This window comes from Priapulus caudatus, unplaced genomic scaffold (assembly GCF_000485595.1).
Source record: "Priapulus caudatus unplaced genomic scaffold, Priapulus_caudatus-5.0.1 Scaffold313, whole genome shotgun sequence".
Lineage (NCBI taxonomy): Eukaryota > Metazoa > Priapulida > Priapulimorpha > Priapulimorphida > Priapulidae > Priapulus > Priapulus caudatus.
Genome location: NW_014577374.1, coordinates 241,257 through 266,741, shown reverse-complemented (window position 1 = coordinate 266,741; position 25,485 = coordinate 241,257). Strand labels below are relative to the sequence as shown.

General features: G+C 41.9%; 1 protein-coding gene across 1 annotated transcript in view; it reads right to left on the bottom strand.

The window, feature by feature from the left end:
- Positions 1 to 10,227: 10,227 nt before the first annotated feature.
- The window catches only part of LOC106808913, a 22,794-nt gene continuing 7,536 nt past the window's right edge, over positions 10,228 to 25,485 (bottom strand). The window contains exons 7-26 of the mRNA XM_014811827.1: positions 24,672 to 24,738; positions 21,596 to 21,760; positions 20,997 to 21,146; positions 20,358 to 20,525; positions 19,960 to 20,079; positions 19,394 to 19,513; positions 18,700 to 18,893; positions 18,046 to 18,152; positions 17,421 to 17,662; positions 17,140 to 17,259; positions 16,778 to 16,930; positions 16,180 to 16,257; positions 15,640 to 15,750; positions 15,062 to 15,167; positions 14,302 to 14,456; positions 13,650 to 13,895; positions 12,926 to 13,040; positions 12,354 to 12,537; positions 12,069 to 12,144; positions 10,228 to 11,718 (exon numbers count right to left, since the gene is read on the bottom strand). Coding sequence (XP_014667313.1) covers positions 11,090 to 11,718; positions 12,069 to 12,144; positions 12,354 to 12,537; positions 12,926 to 13,040; positions 13,650 to 13,895; positions 14,302 to 14,456; positions 15,062 to 15,167; positions 15,640 to 15,750; positions 16,180 to 16,257; positions 16,778 to 16,930; positions 17,140 to 17,259; positions 17,421 to 17,662; positions 18,046 to 18,152; positions 18,700 to 18,893; positions 19,394 to 19,513; positions 19,960 to 20,079; positions 20,358 to 20,525; positions 20,997 to 21,146; positions 21,596 to 21,760; positions 24,672 to 24,738 — 3,306 coding nt within the window. The 3' untranslated portion in view covers positions 10,228 to 11,089. The remainder of the gene's footprint in view (positions 11,719 to 12,068; positions 12,145 to 12,353; positions 12,538 to 12,925; positions 13,041 to 13,649; positions 13,896 to 14,301; positions 14,457 to 15,061; positions 15,168 to 15,639; positions 15,751 to 16,179; positions 16,258 to 16,777; positions 16,931 to 17,139; positions 17,260 to 17,420; positions 17,663 to 18,045; positions 18,153 to 18,699; positions 18,894 to 19,393; positions 19,514 to 19,959; positions 20,080 to 20,357; positions 20,526 to 20,996; positions 21,147 to 21,595; positions 21,761 to 24,671; positions 24,739 to 25,485) is intronic.

Below are 25,485 nucleotides of genomic sequence, written 5' to 3'. Positions count from 1 at the left end.
CGCCTATATTGTACAGTGAAGTGATAATAGTTATATGTGTACGGCTGCACGCACTAACGGAACTGGCCTGTTGGTTTAGAATTAAAGAGATATTCCCTCGAACTTTCAAGCGGCAAACATAAAATCAGGCAAAAATGAATTATTTTAACATTGATTCTATATATATGTGTGATAGGTGAAAAAAATTGCTCAGGAATACATTCATTCAAAGCTTTTAGACTACAAAGTGAAACGTTCAGGTCGAATGTTTCAAACGCGTTTACCGTTGCCGCTATGCCGTATGCGGCGATTGTTCCACTCCGCACACTTGCCCTGTTATGTATGTATGAACCATGCTATGTAAAATTATACACACTGGCAGGTTATGACCCAATGGTTTTTCTGGTCACGTACATTGCTAGCTCCAAGAAACGGTCTTTGCTAGGGTTAGAAGACCTATTGTGTATAATATTGACGTTAGTCACACAGCCTGGTCGGGCTAGTACATGGCTAGCTGATAGGTAAAGCGCAACGGTTTTGTTGCTGGGAGATTATAGTATGGGAGATTTACTGCGTATGCGCGCTGTAATTTCAGACCGTGACACCAGACATGCGTCTAAACAGAGGAATTGCTCCGACCTGTGATTGGAGGATAAAAATAGACCCCGCCCACTTTTCCATTTTTGGACGATAAAAATAGAATTCGTGACGTTTCGTTTCACCGGTCATAGGCGCACGTGCATATTTGCTAATTAATTAGACTAATCGCGCTTCAATAGACAAAATTCACAGAGATTAAGGCTAAGACATGTGTCTATAATAGCTAGAATTTATAGAAATGTAACTCAAATCGTTCGCTCCATATGATAGTTAGTACACGTTCCTACCGGTCATAGCATAGCGTATGTGGCGGGAGTTAATTCTGTCCCATATAACCTTTTTTATATTTTGGTGAGGGTTATTGGCACCAATAACCCTCACCAAAACATAAAAAAGGTTATATGGGACAGAATTATTCGGTCTACTGCAGCTACAGCACACACGCGGCCATTGACTATATTACTATTTACTAATTTAGTATATATTAATTATTATATAACAACTTGTTGTTATATATAGTCAATGGCCGCGTGTGTGCTGTAGCTGCAGGTGCCGACTTGTTCTTGCTGCCAGTGAACGTCACAAGTACTGAAGTAGGATTTTTGCACAAGGGAGACATTACTCCCTGCACCGGCCATATGAAATCTCGGTTATCGCGCCTCGCGTTAACCTGCGAGAGGTGATGTTTAAAAAAAAATTAAATGTATTAGTGTTAATTAAATGTAATTAGGGTTAAGGTTAGGGTTAGGGTTAGTCAGAAACGGAGTCGAGGTTGGGAGTAATGTCTGCCCGGCGACCAACCTCTGAAGTAGGCCTGTAGCCTATGACTATGTGGTGAACAACAGTAGATGACATCCATAGCAGCATAGGCAGCAGGCCTGAATAAGTGAATTACTTAGTGAATAAGCATTGAACAGAAATTAATTAAAAATACTCACACTGTCACTTCGCTTACACAACATACACTTTATTCATATTAAATAACTACAGATTCATGCTGCTCTATGCTCCGCTTGAAACTTTTACCAGCTCTATGATGCGAATTTCTTCAAAGTTGTCTGACCACATTTCAAACACAAAAATGACCAACCGGTCGCTGTGGCTACGCCACTTGACGGAATGTCACGAATACACAACATTCAACAATACCAATTTTACTCCTATTTCTAATGCTTTCTAGACGTCCACGAGGCATCTAACTTGCGTGCATAATGCAAATTATTGCACTCTAGTGCTGAATTTTGGCCAAAAAAGGCATTTTCTAGAGACGAAATAGTGCGACAATGAATAATTTGCGGAGGCTTACTGTTGTACGCCTCCTGTACCGTAGTATTTGGACGCTCGCCCGAAACTGGATGCTGCTCTTCTTTTTTCTTTTTTTCTTTTTTTTTTAATGTTGTTTTGCAGGTCTATAGGAAATAGTAGCCATGCTCTTTTGTTTTCTTTTTGTTTCGCCTTATAACCTGACACACATAACACTGTCTTACTAACTTACTACATGCACAATTTTTCAATCAAATGTTTCCATGAGTGACCGAGTTGGCCGCCATGTTTGTTTATTGCGACCGTTTTCGATGGGCGAGATGCGCAGATGACTACTGCGCATGCGCCCTTGCAAAACAAGAGGCGCCTGCGCGCATGCACATTTAAGAGCGTCCAGTTTCGGGCGAGCGTCCAAATACTACGGTACAGGCCTACACCGCACGCCGCCACACGCACGCCGGTGTGCACAAACATGAAACGACAAGAAAAGAATATTATATATATAATATATATATATATATATATATGATAGGGGAGAAGCGCCTATATTGTAACAGTGAAGTGATAATAGTTATACTTGTGTACGGCTGCACGCACTAACGGAACTGGCCTTGTTTAGAATTAAAGAGATATTCCCTCGAACGTTTCAAGCGCAAACCATAAATCAGGCAAAAATGAATTATTTAACATTGATTCTATATATGTGTGATAGGTGAAAAAAATTGCTCAGGAATACATTCATTCAAAGCTTTTAGACTACAAAGTGAAACGTTCAGGTCGAATGTTTCAAACGCGTTTACCGTTGCCGCTATGCCGTATGCGGCCGATTGTTCCACTCCGCACACTTGCCCTGTTATGTATGTATGAACCATGCTATGTAAAATTATACACACTGGCATGTTATGACCCAATGGTTTTCTGGTCACGTACATTGCCTAGCTCCAAGAAACGGTCTTTGCTAGGGTTAGAAGACCTATTGTGTATAATATTGACGTTAGTCACAGCAGCCTGGTCGGGCTAGTACAGGCTAGCTGATAGGTAAAGCGCAACGGTTTTGTTGCTGGGAGATTATAGTATTCTGAGTAAGTCGAGAGTTCTGTCAGGTCGCTGTTAGTTCGGATTACGTTTTGTTGGGTTTTTAGCATGTTCTATCCTCGAAAACAGTTATGGTAAAATTCTGAAATTAATAACATAAACAGTCGAGGTGCTTCTCTGTATAGACTACAAAGTTTGATTTCATAAAATGATTTATATTAAAAGTTATGATATCTGAAAGTGGCTACATTGACTCGATTGAAATGATGTTGCTCAAATAAAACAATATGGCGCCTACGGAACCGCGGCGAAAAGCGTTTTTCAAGTTGTTTCTTTGATGAGCAAATATAGGCTTGATACATATTTTTACAGTTTTATTTTCAAAGCTAACGTTCAGTTAAAGTGTAATTATTTACTGACGTTTTTACTGTGGTTTGTTACACAAATTTACGTGGAAAGTTTGAGGCAAGCTACCATTAAGTAGTTTGTTGTAACCGGGTTAGTGCATTTCGTAACACCAGCAAGGCGATCGGTTTTGCGCATGCGCCGGCAGCCGCGGATCGCGCTTCGTTGTCGCGTGTGACGGCGGCGCTTTCTCTGCCCGCATGCAAATAGAGGGAGGCATGCCGGTGTCACATGCGTCTAAACAGAGGAATTGCTCTGACCTGTGATTGGAGGATAAAAATAGACCCCGCCACTCCCGCCGGATACGCTATGCTATGACCGGTAGGAAGCGTGTACTAACTATCATATGGAGCGAACGATTTGAGTTACATTTATCAATTCTAGCTATTATAAGACACATGTCTTAGCCTTAATCTCTGTGAATTTTGTCTATTGAAGCGCGATTAGTCTAATTAATTAGCAAATATGCACGTGCGGCTATGACGGTGAACGAAACCGTCACGAATTCTATTTTTATCCTCCAAAATAGGAAAAGTGGGCGGGGTCTATTTTTATCGCTCCAATCACAGGTCGGAGCAATTTCTCTGTTAGACGCATGTCTGGTGTCACGGTCCTGAAATTACAGCGCGGCATACGCAGTACGCATGCGCAGTAGCGGCTGGATAATGAGACGGCCGCAGTCTCTGAGATTAGAATCTGGCAGTAGGAGTGTAAATTCAGACTGGGGTAATCTCAGACCGGGCTGGAATTGTTTGCGCAAATTATATCTTAACCTGGGTGCCCATAGAAGGGTAAATTCAGACTGGGGTAATCTCAGACCGTGACACCGGCGGTCTCTGTGGAGGAGGCTGTACGTACACGCTCTCGCTCTCTTTCTCTTTCTCGCTCTCTCTCCCTTTTTCTTTCTCTCTCTCTCTTACTCTCTCGCTCTCGCTATCTAGATCTATCTTCCTAATTGTCTTTCTCTCACTTTCTCCCTTTATTAGCGCTCTCTGTCTCTCGCTCATGCTCTCTCTCTCTCCCTCACTGTCTTTTTCTCACTCCTCCCTCTCTCTCTTCCTCAATGACTTTTTCTGTCTCTGTCTCTGCCTCTGTCTCTGTCTCTGTCCTTGTCTCTGTCTCTGTCTCTGTCTCTGTCTCTGTCTCTGTCTCTCTTTCTCTCTCTCTCTCTCTCTCTCTCTCTCTCTCTCTCTCTCTCTCTCTCTCTCTCTCTCTCTCGCTCTCTCTCTCTCTCTCTCGCTTTCTCTTTCTCTTTCTCTTTCTCTCGCTCTCGCCGAGCGTGAAGTATAGCCAAATTATATCAGCTCATTTTATTTAGGTATAAATGTACGACTACCTTTAGATCGCCATAAAAGAATGAACGTTGTAAATGTAAATTTCCTCCACGGCTCCTGTGCGTGTGTGTGTGTGTGTGCGTGTGTGCGTGCGTGCGTGCGTGTCGGCGTGGCGTGTGTGCGTGTGTGTGTGGTTATCGTTACGGATAGCCAAATTGTGCGCATACAATGATACAAGAACGATAAACAGACGTTATTGAATGTGATGTGTTTTATTTTGATAATATTAGTATCTAAGAAGTTGAATAGTTTATCCATTGCTAGGATTTTTTTTCTGACACAAGTAGGATTTACGAATTACCAATGCAGGTGATTGAAAACAATTTATAATAAATAATAACAAGCATCAAAGTCAATAATAACATGCATTGTTACCTTCATCTCATATATAATAACTTCGCATATATAAATATGCTTCGTCGTTTGTAAATACATAAATTAATTAAATATGTAGTACACATTCATAATTTAATCTGTGAGGATAAACTAAATGATATTAGAACCTATCAACTCGAGATGTTAACCATGGCTTGCACATACATATAATCAGGAGTTAATGAAGACAAATCGTTTGTCTTCATTAACTCCTGATATAATTAAACCTTGAAATAATAATGGCTGGACAATGATGTTAACAGGATGTTCAACTGTCGGCTGCGCGTAATGGATGTAGAACGCACCACTATACCGGGGACACGTCCAGGAAGCACGACTGCTTGGGAAACTGCATCGTAATAATAAATATTGGAAAAATCGGCCTCTGTTACAGAAGGCCATGTCTAGCTGTATGAAGCTCTGGCAACCTGATCTTCCTCCTCGGCTATTCTGTTTACATCTTCAAAGGTCACGTCTGAAACAGATTACGGATTCACTTTACGGATCATGTGAAGAATATATTTGTCTTCGCAAACAATTTTGCATTGACTAATTTCAGAGCAATAATGTCGTATGGCAATACGTTCATGGTTATGGGCGCACTTCCTAATGTAGCTGTTTTAGGGGGTGGGACTTAGTAAGACGCCTTCACGACTCTAAGGTACACCAACTAAACTCACGTTAGGGAAATATTATCAAGAGCTAATATTATATTTGTATATTTACATATGTACTAATCGCTCTTGATAATATGGGCAGAGTTACTAACTAAATTCAGGATAAAAGCGCATGTGATAACGATAGTTTATTGCAGCCAAATTATGGCTAATTATAGCTAACTATTAGAGAGAGAGACAGAGTGGACGTCAGCGTAGTAGCTTGGTGAATCGCGCCTAAATCCGCATCGGTATGCGCACGCTGCGCTGACGTGTGTTAATTGTGACGTGTGTTAATTGGCTTGATGAATTGCGCATAATTAAGCGGCGCTGCATGCCTAGGCCCAGTTTACGCGTGCGTGCATGCGTGTGCGCGCGTGTCGGTGTGTCGTGTGATCGTCTTTGTACTCACCGCGTTCTACTCGTGCTCCCAGCTGTTTTGCCGCTATTTCGTTCACCATGTCGACATCACGCCTAAATCTGCTTATGCGCCTGCTTCCAGCTCGTCTGCGTGCCGACCTGCGAGCCTCGGTGTCCGTGATAAGGCACAACACCTAGAGCGGCATCAGGGAAATGGCTGATTAGGACTAAAATTGCGAAATTACACACGATTGTAGCGAAGGCCTGGACCGTCTCTACGGGACGCTGGTCTATTACCAGTCCTGTTGGTTCGACCATATACAAACACATAATCATGTGTTTGTTTGGATAATTATATATATCTATGGTTCGACGAGTTTATCATTCGACGGATGTGAGCTTTAACGTTAGCGATGAACAGGGGTGATCGTGTTATTTTACAGCAAAACTAATAATATAACTAATAATATAAGTAATTTATTGAACTTCTTGCTTAAACGTATAGACTGTAGCTAGGTGACTGAGGTGAACTTACCAGGAGTGCAACAAAGAAAATTGCTAGCGTCCTCTTCATCTTCTACGCGATTGACAAGGATTTCAGACGATAGCAAGCAATGTCGTGTCAACTGGAGTCACGAACTTGTCACTTGATAAACTGCGAGCGGAACTGTGTCTATGGAGCAATTAATGCAGCCTTATATTTGCGTTGTCCGTTTAGATGACACATGCGGGTAGCCGGGTACTACTGCACCCACTGCCCATAGCGACCTGAATAAACAAGTAATCAGGCGAAATTTGATCCACAATTTGATCTACTCACACACATATTATGCATCACCTCGTGTATAATTAATGCGGGTTTAATTAATATACATTTCGTCACCCCTATGAATGATCCCGCAGGAAACGAACGTAATGTCCGCGGAGGCGGACCAGGAATTCAGAGAGGGGTAGCTGCTCCTTGCAGGCAGAGTTGGGGAGGGTTGCATAGCGGACGCCCCCAGTAGAACTGTTAGAGAATATAGTTGCATCACGATGTTTTAACTATACATTTTTGAATGTTGAGCTATATATTATCTTATATGAATTCAACTGAGGGATATCCTTGCCTCACGGTAACCTCTGACATGCAGACACGATAGCGGAGGCCCCCGGACCCCTAGACCGTTCTCTTTATCCGCTCGTTTGACCCATAGACCGCCCATGTACATCGTAGGCAATATTAAGCTATTATTAAGCCATTTCCACAATTAAATTGTATCTGAGTAAGACATAATGGCTGTTCCGGTAATGATAAACATGCCAGCTACGGGCCGTAATTGTTCGCACTTTCAGGCGTGGGCGCTTTCATCATTATAATATCATCGTATCAGGGGTAGATGATGACAACTCATTGTCATCTTTGTCATCATCCACCCCTGATCGTATTAAAGTCGCATCCTTTGCACTTAGATTGTGTCGGACAATAGTTATTGCCTAATAAGCCGGCAATTTTATTGCTTGCGACAAAAATTTATTGAAAATTCTGCGGTGTGCGGTATAGGCGTAACATCACTCAACGTTGACTTATTAATAAGCCTGCGTCTCGCACCTCGAATGTAGGTAAATATGACAAATACGACATACGCATATACGCTCTCCTATGACACTATTTGTCATAGCAAGATTCTTGCTATGACAAATACGACATACGCATATACGCTCTCCTATGACACTATTTGTCATAGCAAGATTCTTGCTATGACAAATATTGGCGGGTCAACTTCGATCCGCTTTACAGCTGAAATTCGATGCTTGCGTTCATAATAGTGCTCCTAAACTCCTATGATGCGCACAACACATATAACAATATTTGTCATAGGAAGAATCTTCCTATGACAAATAGTGCCATAGGAGAGCGTATATGCGTATGTCGTATTTGCCATAGGTGCTAGCAGAACAGGCCGATGCATAGCTATGTTGCACCAGCTCAAGAAATGGCATTCGCGGTTTTGAGAGAATCGCAAGTGCGACTTTGACGTGGTGTTAAAATATTGCGATGAATCGCCGACTATTGAATGAAAAATCGTATGTGAGCGCGCGCGTGTGTGTGCGTGCGCGCGTGCGCGTTCGTGTGTGCGCGCGTGTGTGCGCATGAGAGCCATGTAAACAGGTGTTTGCACATGTGTAGGGCATCATAAATTATGGTTAGCATAATTTGACCTAGCGCCCACTTGCAGCCTCTCTCTCTATACGGCATTGTCTATGCCCACATCTCGCCAATTCAACATCTATATCCGCGTCGAAAGTTCCCCCACAGAAATACAAAAATCAAGAATTACCGTAAGACGTACTTTAATCTCAGCAACTATGTATTCAGCACATAGCATCCACGCTTAATTAATAGGCCATCATTTATGTATGCTAATATAAAGTTGCATGCAGCCTGAAATGTCAATTCGTATAATGCTGTAAATTTTAATGTTTTTCAAAGTAACAGAGGTGTTTTTTCACCACCAAGCAACGTTAGTGCGTTGATTCAACACTAAAGGCGTGTTTCCGCAAGGAAATTACACACAGAAAACGTCCGCAACAATTTAACAAACTGCAATTATGGGAACTTCCGGGGCGTATGAGAGCATATATCATTCATAACTGCAGGCTGCACCCTAAAACAGCAGCAGCAAGTTTTCTGAACAACCACCGCTTTGTAATTCGCATCAATAACTCAAATTCCAGCTTTAAGATTTTTTCCCCCCCGGATAACGAAAACAGTGGCCGACACGACACACACTGAACAAGGGATATTGATCTTGTCTCTCTATTTCACGCGCGTACGTCGCAGCTGTTGATTTATTGTGGCAACACGTGCATTGCAAACACAGGACGGGTATACTGGTTGCTGCGATATCTACATATTCTACATATATAAGAATATATATATACAAGAATATATAGACTATATATTCTTGTTGTTTGTGCACAGCGGCGTGCGTGCGGTGTACTCATGCCATGAGTCATGTGACGATGTGTTGCAGAGGAACATATGAACGGCATTTTTACAGGAAGTTATCGGCAATAATAGGCGAAAGCATAGATATATACAACACACAACTGTGTTGTATATATATCTATGGCGAAAGGGAGTAGAGAAACATTAATAAGACTTTGGTAGTAAATACTATATTGAACTACTTTGAAACAATTATAAGACTTTGGTAGTAAATACATTTCGTGTTCATTTACCATCATTTTGCTATTGAAATGTTCCAAGTGCCTGTGCACACACCCACGCACGCACAAACACCACAATACAATCTCTCTACATCTTCTATATTCATTCCATTTTATTCAATTCTTTCTATATTGCCGTGGACTTTGAAGAATAACCACAGGTTAGAAGGTTGACCTCGACTCCTGCAAAATTCTACTCATTACCCCAGTCTACTACTCTAATTCACTTTTTAAAACCTTTTACTAATACCTACTCACTTTATCTCAAGTATCTATAATAACTTACTCTTGTGTACAAATATTTCAGTGTACACAATATATAAGTAATGACCTTCGCTGGAATGCCCACATCAATTACATTTGTAGAAAGGACACTCGCTCATTGGGCATGCTATGCTGCAATTTTAGTTACTGACACTAATACCCGGTCCCCGGCCTTTAAAACCGTAGTCCTCCCTATTCTAGAATGTGCCTCGCCCTGCTGCGTCTGGGCCCCTTATACACGAGTACTCTACAAAACTGCAACAGATTGGAATCTATTCAGCACAAAGCTGTAAGATGGGTTACAAAAAACTACAATGTCAGTTCTGAAAATATTCTCACCAATCTCAACTTGCTCCTTTTCATGCCCATTTTCTCTTTACCAAACTGTTACGCTTTTACAATAGTTATCACAGCCACGTTAAAATTGGTATACCATCTTGCTTGATTAAATCTTCTAATCACAATTTGTGATTATTAACTCCTGATAGCGCGAGTGTCCAGTGAAATAGTGCCGATACAATGCTGTGAAGGTGAACTCTCATGTTTTTATCTTGGGAATTGTTAGGCTAAATATAGTCATGGAGGAAATGGTTTTGTGGTTGCCACCTCTCAATGCGATTTAAAACTAAAAGCCGAGTCAAGACCTTTATTAGTAACCAATTATTGTGACGGACCTTCATTTGACTAAAAAATTCTTTTGTTCACAATCCCTGAGCAGCCACAAACAACAAATAACGCATGAATATAATATAAAATATTCTTTGATATCCAAATAACGGTTATCATATTACAAATGCAAGCCAATGACTCAGTAAATGTCAGGCAACATTCATGTATAAATAAATTACAACTATGGTATATAAAATAGGCATAATAATTATACACATGTCTTACATGTTCTGCCTTAGTTAGAAAATTATGACCACGCTCTAATTACAAGTATTTTTCCAAAGGCAACCATATATTGTGATAACTGATATTTGTTACCAAATTATACACGTTTATCTCCATAATATGTTCCAGAAACCACCGTCAGTCATAAATAAATAGATGAAATTAGAAATTTAGGTGTGTGTAATTGAAGACTACTAATCTACTTTTTGCGTTCAATTGAATGATGCTTGCTCCCCGAATGAAAAATTCGAATGGTACCTTATTCTATAGGCATTTACTGAATTAACGAATAAATAATGGATAGCTACGGTACATTCCATGCAAATGTGCTGCTAAACGAATGCATGTCGAACACATGCTCTGTCTGATGAAAAGAGTAAAGTTGCTTAAGTAATGGCACCAGTTGTAGACCCATCGCAGAAAAGGCCTCTTGCATCGAACCCTAACGCGCACACATGTACTATGCACTCCCCTACATACATTAGTAGCTCTTTACTGGGCCACCGACGAGTCTACAGTGACTATCTAAATTTTAGTTTTGTCAAAAGTTGAGTCCAACAGTGAATGCAACAGTGGATGTCTCACAAGAAGAATTTGCTGGAAAAAAAAAACATGTTAAAACCCATCGCGACAGACTTTTCTAACGGCTCCAATTACTTTACGTTTTTTTTCCTGCCGACCGACGAAACGCTTGAGGACCACCAGTAGACTTCACACTAACACCGCCGTGTCGCTGTCCAGTAAGTCGCTCTGTCCCGCGTCGTCGCTGCCTCTTCGGGGCGCGACCCTCGAGTTCACCGTCACGCCGGACCTCTCCGCGTGCGCGCCGTCCACATCTGTCACACTAACGCCATCTACATCTGTCGTGCTGACGCTGTCTACAGCCGTCGCGCCCGCGCCGGCCAGGCTGTCCGATCTCGGCGGCGGCAGAGGAAGCAGCAGCTGCAGAGGGGAATGCCTTCCGGCTTTTCGGCCGGTGCGATCCGCCCGCCTGTCGGGCGTGGCGTTCGTCTCGCCGGGGGAATCCGACGGCTCGTTCGTAGACGGCGGGCCTATCTTGATGCTGACCTTGTTCTCGCACGTCTCGCGGCCCGCCGAGTCGCGTGCCCCTTCTAGACTCTGCGTTCGAGCGGGTGGCTCGGGTGGCGCCACCTGCATCGTGCAGCCGCCACGTTTTTCCTGCACCGGGTCGGCGTCGGCAGCGCCCCCTGGTGCGTCTGCTCCTCCCACAGCTCCCTGCTCCTCATCGTACATCGCGTCGGCCGCCGCAGCTGGTCCGTAGCCTGTGGCAACCTCGCCGTTTCTCGTCGTCGCGGCGACGGCAGGTACAGCGCGCTTTCCTGAAAATGAAACTCGCATGGTGAAACTGGGGTTTCTCAACAAATTCACCGTAAGTTGATTAATATCTTGTTAATCTTACGTGCTCCCCGCATTTCTACGTATATCTGTAATCCGGCGTGTTGTCCATTAGGTTCCTCGTAGGGCGTTTGATAGTGTGTTGACTACAGTTTACAGTCACATACATTTTACTATATTACTGTAACTGTGAACCGCTTGCGATATCACTGTAATCAGTGGGGCAGAGGAGAATAATCTTGACTACTGGTGTTCCACTGCAAATTGGCTGCCTCGCTTAAAACATCACTCAATAGATGACTGTAATAAAATAGCTGAGCGAGTAGAGACGTACCAGCTGATGAATCGGCAAGAGCCATGGCCTCAGCGTAGGTAGGTAGGCCTTTCTGCTTCTGATGTGGAGTTGGATCCTGCTCGGAAAATGCAAATGGATGGATTGTAATCAATTGATGAACCGAACTACCTTTTTAGCCAAATGAAATGCGATGAACTGATTTAGAACACATCATATATGGTCCTACTAGCTGAAGGATATTTCATATTAAATATGAGTAATCATGCTTCGATATGATCCACACTACAGATATGGCTTCATTAGTAGATCTACACGTAACGGTACCTGTGTGTCTGTGCTAGTTGGCTGCGCAGGCCTTTCCATGACAACGTCGCAGTAACTGGGAGGCCGATCTATCGCTGCGTCCTGTGCTGCCATCTGCAGGGACTCGGTGCCAGCGTTATAGACCAGCTGCGTTTCGCTGGCTGCCGAGTGTGGCAAGCTATTCTCTGGCGCTCCGACTCTCTCTCTGAAACACGCGGAAAGTGAAATTACATTTTAATGGAGAAATAGCTTATATGTTCTGTCAGGGGTAAACACTCAACGAAATTTGTTTTGGATTATTTACCACTGACGCTATCTCGGAGTAATTAAATGATTGTATAAATGCGCCATCTTTCTCATGATACAAGGAATGGCCGAATCGAAAGGAGCGTTTCTACATTTACAGGCGAGATATTAAACTCTTTACTGCTCTCAAGCATTCTTGAAACAATACATTCACCACGTTAAACTTTGTTGTTTGCTCTGTTTCGGTGATGCTTTTTGCGATTGCATGTGCCTGCATCCAGATTTTGTGCAACGATATCAAAAAGGAGGAATATAATCGTACGCCACATCACGTCACTGATACTTGCCTCCGCTTCTTCTTATACACTCGTAGGCCATATATGGAAAATCCGACTAGAAATACAGCTAACAGCACAGATATGGCAACTCCTGCCCATTCTCCAAAAGTGAGATTATTTGGTGCTGAAAAAGGCAGTGAAAATAAAATCAAATATCGTCAGTAATTTTCTGCATTGTCATATGACATGGTATGTAGAACAGTTCATGATACCGTAATTTAAGGTATATATGCTATGCAAACTGCTTCCATGACAAGTAAACACCAAGGCGCGTGTGTAGTTTTTACATATAACCACATGATAAACAATCCTTTGTGTGTATATATATATATATATATATATAATAGATGCAAAAATATATAAATCTAAACTGTCCAATTGACCTATCTGCCTGGCATGATTGATAGGCCGCTCTAGCCAGTCAATGTTGCAAAAGGATATCCTAAACGACAACCCCCCGGCAACGAAAAATCACAAAATTTGGTGTTACTGCGTGAAACGCGCATAAACTGGTCTAGCTCGACCGAACTAGCGACAATATGAATAGCGTATTAAGTATACTTAATACATACTTAATACGCTCTTGACAATATCCATAAGGGGCGTGATTATCTTGCTCAGATGACATAGGTAAATTGAATCACTCCATGCCTATAGGCAGCAATCACCTCAACGGCGCATCATAACATCGCTCCCTGCTTCAGCGCGAACGTACGCATACGCTTCTACATACCGTAGCTGACAACGTATTTCGCCTGCGGGCTGAGCAGGTGCCGCGCGATCTCGTACTTCAGCTGGAAGCCCGTCATGCCGTCGGCGTTCGCGTAGCTGCGGCCGCGGTACTCGCGCTCCGTGACGAGGCGCAGCGTCACGAGGCTGTACAGCGTCGAATCGGGCGTGAGCGCGAACGTGCCGCGCCGCGCGTACACGAGCGCGCACGCCAGCTCATCCTCGCTCGACCAGTCGCGACACGCACCCTCTGTGCGTGGCGTGACGTGTGCGTGAAATAAACGCAAATTAACGCAAATTAACTAGGTAAAATATTAACGAAGTATGTAACGACGCACGTGAAATAATGCAGATCAACTAGGTAAAATTAACTGTGTACATAAGTTGCTACCCCCCCCCTCTGCGTGCAGCGAGTGAACCTGGATCGGTAATCATGATAGGTATGGCATTTATATTATGTAGATATCTGAATATATACATCTCCAGGCCTTTCTAGTTATCATTAGTTAGAGGGCTGAAGATTGTACACCTTACAACTCTACTATTACAGTAACAGCCAACATATAAGCACCAAAACAAGAATATATATAACCACATAACAGTATATACAGCTCCAGGCATATGAACATGCATAGATGGACAGTTTTGTTACACACCATATAATTGTAGAGATGTGCTAGGGGGCAGCTCCCCAAAAAGACTTGTGATGGCAACGTTGGAGGCCAGAATCACCCATCTGCAGTCCAGGTCACGTGGCAGAGCAAATGGAAATCCTGGTGATGTGATCATGCCAATGTTTGGATCACTCACACTACAGTAATGCAAAATATCTTCAGCATCATTGTCTACATCTAGGGCATGGCATCGAAGGGTCAGCTACACCACACGTTAATCATTGCACACTTAGACGGCATCAAAATAGTGCAAAAAAGGTAGTACAAACACAGTAGTCAAAAACAGTTGAAGAGTGTAGACAAAATTATGCTTTCAGTGCCAGCCGATGTTTGGCAATTTTTAAGTCCGTTTATCTCTTCGTGAAAAAATGTTGCATGACGGTGAAATGACTATATTGATTATGTTAAACCATCCTAATCATAAACTGGGGAAGTATCTATAAGTAAAGGAAGCAATAGCAACTTTACCTGCATTAAATACAGTATTTACTGTTACATCAGAGGAATTAGAGTTGTTGGGTCAGTCATATTACACCAGATTATACGTTTTTTCAGGCATGCATGCTAAATTGTCGATTTTGTGGCACTTTTTTGTGAAGCATTTTCTTTTAGAACGTGCTATAACAACAATGATTGGTTGGAAGTGCCTTTCGATCACACCCGGGACAGATAGGGCAGTTTGGGTGTACATAAGGGTATATACGGGTATATATTGGATGTATATAAGGATATGATCACGGACCTAGCTGTGTATGTGGGTGCGATGTAGGGATGCACGCCGCCAAACGTGCGTGAGTAGCAGATCTGCTGAACGTAGCTGAATGAGAGCTGCTCCGTCTGCTCTGCTTCTGAAACACGCAGATATGCCGCAGATCAGTGACGTGAAGCTGTTAGTAATAAACCAGCCTGACATGCCAAATGTATTTCCGTAAATATACTAGTGAGGGACATGGCAGCACCTGGGTTAATTTCCATGCACGCAACAACAAGAAAAACAATAATAATAACAACAACAGCAACAACAACTTAATCAGGATCAGGACATCTGGGATGGTTTTTGCCTAAGATTATTTACTCCTGATCATATTTGTGTATTATATATATGAATATAATAGAAATCATCAAGGTTTTAGCAAACAAAATTTGTGTTAATACTATTCAGAACAAGTATATACACACATGCACACATACCACGAAAATACCTATATTTTGCATGTGCAAGCATAGATATTTTCATGCACATACATGCATGCTGAAAAATTTTTAATTTCTGATATTACTAAGTTATCGATCACGCAGACACATTCATAGCGTACGTACTCGTATAGTTATCAATTGTTTCATACAGGAGCTTGAAGCCAGGTTTGGTGAGAAACTTATCTGTCACAAACTTGAGTTCAATCTCCGGCCCGTCACTCACGATAGATATCGCTGGTAAATAAAAAAAAGACAACCGTGGTTACAAAGGTTGACTGCTGCCTGGCAGATGAAGTCAATGGTCGGTCAAGGTGCTGAGCAAATAGAACAGAGCAGTTTGACACTTTGATCACAGCACGTGCACGCTAGAAGGCCATGGTTATGACTCACTCGTGAACGTATGCACACATATGTACTCACAAGATTGAGGAGGTATAGGTACATGGCAGTTGGGCAACACGAATGATAAAGTACATGACTGGGTCATGGCTAACACATTTAGATTTTAAGGCATATAGATTTTACTGTGTATTTTAGTCTCCTAGCTATTTTGTTTTCAACTTTTTTCAAGATTACAGGACATTCTAATCCTATTTATTATCTGTTCATATATACTAAGTCAATTTATTACGATATGCACTGGAGAATAACTAGCAGACTCACGGTAATTGAATCCAGAAAATCTCCTATGCTTTGCATCAACTAGTTCTAAGTAGTCGTGACTAGGTTCCGTGTAAAAGTCTGCAATGGATAACAGATGTTAACATGACATTAATATCTAAGTACTGTAAACCCAAGTGAATTATTTCCATTTGCCTAAACAATAGGAATGCATAGCATATTGTTTTCATTTGCTCCACTTTGCATTTTGTTTTGGAATATCTAACTTTTATGGAACAGCTTTACAAAATGTATCATATACCAATTATAAAGAGTAAACGAATTGATTAACTTCCATCGACTGCACAATAGGATTTAGAACACTTAATAAACAAACACGTTATCTATTTCTATATCCTGATATCTCCTCTACATATGTATCAGTCTTTGATAGTGATTATAAGAGTGGATAGGTACACCACTAAACCTACACGTTTCAAAAGCAGTTTAAGTTATGGCAAAGTTGAATGCTAGCCTGCTATGTAAAAAAACGCTATATTTATTCAATACTACGTAGGAATTCTTACTAGGCCTACCCATATTTTATGCTACTTTTAAAATGAATAGAGCTGAGCAATTAAAATTTATAACACAAACTTACCAATAAAGCTAAGCTTTATGAATTTATCTGGATGAACCTTAATCAGCCAGTGACAGATAATTCCATTAGGGTAATCTCTGTCTGGATAATTTAGTGACCACACTTCACCAAGTGTGGCATTCCCACTCGTAGTTTCTCCAGGATCACTGCATCCTAAAATGGAATCGAATTTCATGTGAATATGCCAAAGAAATTCGACAGATCATGTTAAAGTTATTAATGGGATTCTGTTAATCAGTAATTGAGGAATGACTGTTTTCTTAGGGTCATGAATCACTGCTCAGTTGGTAGTTATGTCCTGCCCTGTTGTAATAATACAAAGATTCCCGCAAGTGCACCTGTGAACATGATCAATGAATTACCTCCGCTAACGCCAAGTGGGTCAATAGGAACGGCTACCGCCTCCATCTCAGTAACACTAGCAGTCACGGGGGACATTGGCAATGCAGTTGTCTTCCCTATCACCACTTCTTCTTCCTTGGCTAAACACGTCGAAAAAAACACAAAAGAAACATTGAGAACAAGGAAACATTCACCTTGCCCCCCCCCAAAAAAAAACTCAAACTCGACCCGTGCACCCAAGATTATCCGATGTAAATACACTTGGCTTACTCCTGTCATTATTATCTCTTCAGCTACTCACCTTCGCATTTGGAGATGCAGATCTTTTCAGACGAGATGAAGGGAATGTCGGTGTGTTCGCCTATATAGTCCGTCATGACGTCGAACACTCCGCCGTAAACGGGGAACAGGAAGTAGGCGCAGTCATCGTCCGTGAACCAGAAGTCATCCTCGTCCCACGTCTTGCGGTCGCGCGAGAACTCGATCGTCGTGATGCCGTCGATGAGAGACGTGTGGATGTTGTAGACACCGTTGAAGTAGTATCTGTAGGGCAGGTAATGCACGGAGATGACAGCATTTAGTTTGAGAGAGAGAGCAAAGTACAAACGTATGTAATGTGACTAGTGCAACTACGATTTTTATAATGTGGTATGCATTTCTCTCGTAATGTATTTCATATTTAAACATAGTATGTAGTATAAAAACACACGTGACCTCATAGACTCGTCAAACAAAGCTGACATGAGAAAAGTATAGAAACCTATCTATACTCATTAATACATATATTCCTACTTTTAATTGCTAGCTATTAACCTATTATAGCTATTAAGTCTCTTACATCACATTTGTCTTATAGAGCAAGATGTTCTGATATAAAACCAAGCCTAGCATGATTTTCAACATTGTCATTCAAAAGCATCACTTACCTCATTTCCTGGTCAATATCCGGTTTCATGTAAAACATATTTAGGTGCCTGTCAGTGACACTAGATACTCCTCCATTGACCCAGCCAATGATGACATCAGCATTCAGCTAAATAATGGAAAAATTTATTCATGAAATTGTGGGATTGTAAATTGCAGGTCCAATTGCTGGCCGGTTGTCCTTCCTACGTCCTATGGGCTATAATATCAAAAATTGCAACAACACTTAGAACTTTTTGTGTATAAAAATGATGAAATAATCAAGAGTTGACCGAGATTTTTCATATGCAGCAAATTTGAAGAGAGACAAAAACAGACAAATAAGATAAAGATAGATAGATAAAGAACAACAAATATCACTCAAGACATATTATTAACATTCTATTAGAAAATAACTATTATTGCCTTCAGACAAATAACATTAATACTTTCTAAAAGTAACAGCGGTTATTTTCAGACAGACAAAATATTATTAACATTCCATAGAGAATAACAACTATTACCTCCCAGACAAATAACTTTTTCAAGAGCACATAAACACAACAGTTTACGTGCTGTTGATATTAACATTCCATCGACAATAAAAACCATTACCTGCGAGACAAATAAGAAAAACATTCCAAAAATAACAATGGTTATTACCCTAACAGACTCACCATACTAGGATGTTTGTTAAATCCAATGCCTGTCCAAACTTTTCCATAGGTTTTCGCCTGTATGACAAACTCTATTGTTTCGCTGTAATTCCACGCTGCTTTGTACACACACTCATCTGTGCAGCCGGGCGGATGCTGGAAGCTGCCAGAGCAGGGTGTCCATGACACGTTCACACTGCGAATGTTGCTGCTCACTGTCAGTAAGGGAAATACAACATTCATTACCTGTTTACACCACCAAATTTAGCTACAAAGCAATCACATTTCATTACACTTATGGTCATTGTCAATAATAGAAATATAAGAATCATTAATGATGTCCACAACAATTGGAGCAACAATTTATCAAGAAGAAATCACATTCTGTTATGCTTATAATCATTGTCAATAAGAGAAATACACGATTTATTGCTGTTTACCGCAAACAATAGACCTATCCAGCATGCCTGATCATCAGACAGCTCTAACCAATCACTGTTGAGATGGCACATTATAAAATACAATGCCGAAGAGCTGCAAAATGGAGTTTGCCGTGCACGTCGGAAAAACGCATATAAAGTGATGTAATTTTACGGATCTAGCAACGATATCCAAGGAGGGGGTATATAGTTATTGCACTTGGACGTATATGCACGGTGAAATAATGCTTTATTAAGGTGTGATTTTTACTCAGTAGATGCATTTTGTCTCATACCTGTTCTAAATTCACACCAAGCACCGATGTACCCTTCCTCACATTGACAATCATACGTCAGGTCCTTGCGCATGCAGGTTCCACCATTCCTGCACATGCTATAGTCACATGGGTCTATCTCTAAAATCAGAACCAGGAAGAAATAAGCTACAGCGAAAACTAGCATGCAGTAGTTATCTCGGTTTAATCATGAGTGAATTTCTACAACATTTACAGACACATGGGTTCAAGTAATGCATCAACCAGGAATGTTACACTGGATGTTATACAGCAATAGCAGTAGTATGGCCTTATGAGGATCTAGTTCACTCCTTAGTCTAAACGTTTATGCAGCTCTTTCCAGACATTTACATCTTTTATTTTACGTTTTTTTATTGTGTAAATCTTACTCATTTATTTAGTTATTTACTTATCACCTTCTTAGTTTAGTTGGTTTAGTCCGTTATTTAAATTTTAGTCTTTGATTACTGATGATGGTAGTGAAATCAAATAATAACGAAATTATGACAGGAACATGGCTACAAGAATGTGAAATGTGTTCCCCTCATCAACGCGGTTGCACTTACCATCCTCACAGAAGACGCCCGTAAATCCAGCTGGACAGAGGCAGACGTAATGGCCACGTCCACGACTCATACACGTCGATCCACTCTGACAGTTGTTGTCGTAACACGCCTCATTCAGAGCTGAGTGAGAGAGAAAAACAGGCTTGATTGGGAAACGAATCATTGGGAAACGAACAGCATGAAGGATTGAATGTCAACATACATCAGTCATCACAGATGCATGGAATTTAGTTTTGAAATCTTAATTGTGTTGCACTCATCTTATTGGTATTCAAAACTTGCTAACTACGTTAGTATACGTGTCATCATAGATGTATAAAAATTACCTGAAATATTAGAGGAAAATTTTACCACCATGCTTAGAATGCACTTCTGTCAGTGTTTGCAGATGTACGTACCATGCTTGGAGCTGTGGAAGTTGATGAGGGTCTGACCTCTATTGTCTGCACCGACTCCATGGTACTTTAGAACGTCAGATTGGTATAGTGAATGGTAGAAGGCACGTCCCCTCGCCCATATGACGTGCATGTCTTCATTCAGGAAACTGTGGTCAGACATTTCCATAGCTAAAATGACAAAGTGAAGGTATAAATGTGAGGCTCCATTCCTTCTGGTAGTAGAGAAACTCATAATTTTCAGAGCAATGCATCTTAATAATGGCACTTGTACTGGAAGCGTAAAGTACATGAATTACTAAGATTGTTAGCTAAATATAATGTAATTAATTTGAAGTGATTTAAAGAGACTGTCTATATCTAAAAGCCCGAGTTGTCACAGTCATAGTCAAATATATACACTATCAAATCTGACCTTGTGGCGCCATCTATCGGGGGAAATAATTCGTAAGCACACCACCTTCATGTTTAAGCGTAATTACCACAGTACCATTATCGGTGTGCGCCTGATCCTGTTATTAGAAACGAATGTAATTCCACACCACCAAGAACAACCAATAGAAAAACAACTGACGTTTGCTTTCTAAATGATAAGCAAGCTCTATCCCATCCCAGTGAAGTACGAAACATTCGATTTCTCACCAACAAGCTTTTTCCTGAACAAGACAGTCGTGACTCCTGCTCGCTCGTGTCCGATAGCCGCTAACAGGTCATCCTGCCCGCCGAAGAATTCATCAACTCGTGGCGTGGCCATGTCCCATGAATAGTAGTCAAACACCCTAGTCAGGTTACCTAAAGACATGCTTTTATTAATGTACAGTCATGCCTGTATGTATGAGTCACTCAAGGTAAGGAGACCATAAAGTGGTTCTTCATCAAAATTCAACAGAGGTGGTTTCACTGTATAATTGTCACTCGGGCAATTGAGAAAATTGTTGCTGTGAGGGTATGGGTCCATGGATTTCAAACCACGCTTATGTGACTGTAGGCCCGAATCTTCCAGTGCAGCAGATTTCACTCAATTGAAATGTAAAATGTAATGTAATAAATAATATATAATGTATAATAATAATGATGTATAATGTGTAATAATAATGTATAAAATGTAAATACGATATGTGAGAGTCATGCAACCTAATAAATTAATAATACATTATAGCATACGTAAGATTTTTCGGCTCATGTGAGATAATCTGGTCTCAGGACAGACACTGACGAAATCTCATAACATACACGCATACCTTTAGCAGATGCAATAACCATGTCCGTGCATGCCATTGGATGTAGAGGGCGCTGCATCATGCCACTGTGAGGGTGAGGCTGGTCAAGGTGGGAAGACGTTTTATTTTCACCTGGGTAGAACCCTCCAGGTAGTTCAGGAAAATCCTGACATTTTATAGTCATATCTGCAGAAAACAATCGTAATTAACTGTGGAAACACGCGTAAATTGTGATATAATACCACCAGGAATAATATAATAACAGATTATTATCAGTTATTATTCATACACCCGAGATTATGGTAGTTCGCTATACCTTAAGCAGTGATTCAACGCGTCAGCAAAAACAGTGAACACTTGCAGCAGCAATAACGGTAAATTCCCATCTATGTCGTAGCATGCATTTGTTCAGCCTAGCTTACGTAAACCAGATTACAGAGTTCTGTGTGTTCCCTACACCAGAGGTCCTGGTTGTTTCAGCCATGTGTTTTTTTTCAAGTAGAAGCGTAAGTATATTTAACCTGTTACACCGAGCACCTAAACACTCTTATGAAAGGTCACGTTGACGCGATCGCGTCACGTAGGCAGCACACCGCAACAAAAATTGTCACGATCATTAGACACGCAAACTAGTTTAGTCGCGAATCACAGGAGGCACCGACAAATATGCTCACAAGACAAGCTCATGCTTCACAGCACTAATGGAAAAAGAGGAAAATGCTCGCGCACATTAACGAGAGAAAGTAGGGGAGGTAGATGAGGGGGAAAGTAGAGGAGATCGCGAGAGAGGACTTATAGAACAGAGAGAGGATAATAGAGGAAAGCAGAACAGGGAAAATGTATAGAAAAGGAGGGGTGAGCGCAGAGAAGGTAGATGAAGAGGCGAAGATGAAGGAGGGGAAGAATGTGGAGAGTATAGAAGAGGAGGGGGTGACATAACGTTTTGTAAAGTTTGCATATTTTGTTTTGTCAAGTTTTGTTTCAACTTTTATTTCTAATTTTCTTCATAAATGTCAATCGAAATACTTGATCAACACTATTCAAAACTATTATTTAACATTAATAGGCTTTATGTTACAATTACATCAGCATCATTCTTGTTCTCATTTATCCGGGTCACGTTTTTCATTACATCATTGAATTCATGACCCTGCCATGCCATATTTGCAAGTGCGTGCTGCCATTCATTGTAACGACTGAATGAAATTGCATCAAGGTAAAATGTATAAATATAGCATCGATACAAACCCCACCATGGCATTGTACATGTGCTATAACCTTTGTTACTCATTTTCACAAAGACTTCTTTGTATTTATGCGTACATTATCGCACTACGTACCTTTCAAAAGTTGCCATGAAAGTTTTTTGGGGGGTGACTATAGTGTACTGTGTATGCGCGCTTATGAGATATGAACGTCTATGTGTGACCACATACGTCTATCAATGACGAAGGTCGTAGCATTTTTCACTCCTTTTGCTAGCAACGTTGCATGCAACACCCTTGTGATGGCAGTAGCCATGTAACCTAACAGAATACTGCCTTGAGAACAAGCGAATAGCCCGGTAATGAATTAGTGCGCACCGAGCACCGATAGAGCAAGTTAACAACCTCGCAACATTTACTCGCGGAAAAGAAAAGCCGATGAACCTTTCGCTTGTTCGACCTGTCACACGGGCGGTTTACGACCAGTGCACCCCCCCCCACTCACCCAAGGTTCGTCGTAGCCCCCGTTTTCTTCCAGCGAGGAACCTAACGTTCGTCTCATATATCACCCGGAAGGTTTACAGCCACGTTCCGGTTACGCGGAAGGCCGCCGCCAGCCGTCTCGACCTCTCCTATACGCGGTGCTAGAGTTCACCTCAGGGGAGCAATCGTAACCGCCCAGGCCACCACCGAGGATATCTGTGGCTCAGCCGCTCACTCTAGGTATGCTCTAGGTCAGAGCCTCGGGGGCACAAAGACCGTCTCGCAGACAATAGCCTATTCTCACCGGCTGCCGCCCAGTTACTTCCTAATAGTGAAGCAGCAGCGTCGTTGCGCGTATTTATGGCCTCCGTACGAGTACGTGTATCCGTACGAGGAAGTAGGGAGTCGAGTCTGTGAGCAGTAATTAGCAAGCACGGAGCGGTGGGTATACCCCGCACCGACAAGGACGGAGGGGTGGGGGGAGAACGTAGCGGAACTGTGTCAACACAACAAACGCCTAGGCGCACGCTGTGTATACGGCGTAAAGACGCGAGATCACGCACACAGCAGCTTGACTGCTGTAATACGTGACTAAATAATATGTGTTACTGTTACGGTTTACGCGCGCAGGATTCTCTAAACAAATTATGGGAGAATAAGATATAGTAATCTTGTAATGTACAGAAGGCGTATGGGTGAAAGAGACGGATACTTTATAGGCATGGGAACACACATGTTGTTGCCAGCGATAATGTGATACTGTGTGTGGTGAATTATTTCCATCTTAACGTTTAGGCGTGCAGGACTTTCCAAACAAATTTCGGGATAACAATAACGTGATGACACTTAACCACACGCTAGTACAGATAACAGTGCCGACCGAGAATATAATATGCAGGCAAGGGATCATCCCTGTTTCATGGCTGCTATAATTTGACACTGCGTGTTGATTTTCTTGAACGAATTTCGAAATAATACCACACAGACTCGAAAATACATATCGGCAAAAGTCTACTTGCCCCATACACGTGAAAGTGGGCTGGAATCCGAAATAAGAAAATTGAAATGCTTTTCAAAGTGAACAGATTTTCTCTACTGCTGCAATGGCAACATACAGAAAATTATCCTACAATATTTGCAAATATCCTCATCACATTGATAAAGAAATACCCAACAAAGGCTTCTTACAGATACAAGCTACAATCTGCTAGAACAGGAGCCTGTTGTAAGACACATTGTGAATAGTTTTGATTTATAATAACTCCAAAATGTCATAAATTTTTAAGTGAAATCTTTGTACAAAAGTTATGAAATTTTAGACTTACAATAATCATAACCATATTTCATTTGTCTGAGAGTGCGCCCGATAAACAGATGAATGGATAATGAAGCTGAATTGTTCAACATACCGGCAGGTCTCCATCCCAGAGCTACGTAGCTCTCCCCTACTGATCTGATAATGACTTCAATCTCATCCTGAAAATTACAGTGATATATAATTAATGTAAATGGCAATCTGCTTTCAACGAACGATACGCATAAGCATATGAGCGTGAATATATGTGCACTATACACAATCACGCACGCCGTCGACAAATTAACCCCCCAGACCAACACCCCGCCTCCCAGGACATTTAACCACCCACGGACAAATTACCCCCCCGGACATTCTAACGACGAGCCCGCGCGCGCCAAGAACCATTACCCCTGGACCAATTAGCCGCACTCGGACATTTAGAAGGAGGAGTTAGAAGGACGAACGGAGAAGGTAGTGGAGGAGTAGGAGTGGGAGGGGGAGGATGAGGTGGCCAGGTGGTGGTTGAGGGAGGAGGAAGCACAGGAGGAGAGGAGTAATGTGATGGAGAGGAGGAGAGGAAGGAGGTAGAGGCACGCCTCCTCTAGCCTCCTCCTCCTGCCACCCCTTCCTCCTCCTCTCCTACTTCACTCCACCATTCTCACCTGCCTCCATAGCCTCCACGCTCGCTCTCCTCCTTCGCCTTCCTCCTCCTCCTCCACACACTCAAATCCTCATTCCTACTCCTCGCTCCACCAACGCTTCCTCCCGATCCTACGCTCCGACTACCATGGCGCACTCCGCATAACCTCCCCTCCCTTCTCCCTCTAACGCTTCTCCTCCACCTCCTCCGCATTCCTACCACCTGCGGTCCACCTCCTCCCTTCCTCCCATCTCCTATACTCGCACCACCCTTCTACCCACGTTCC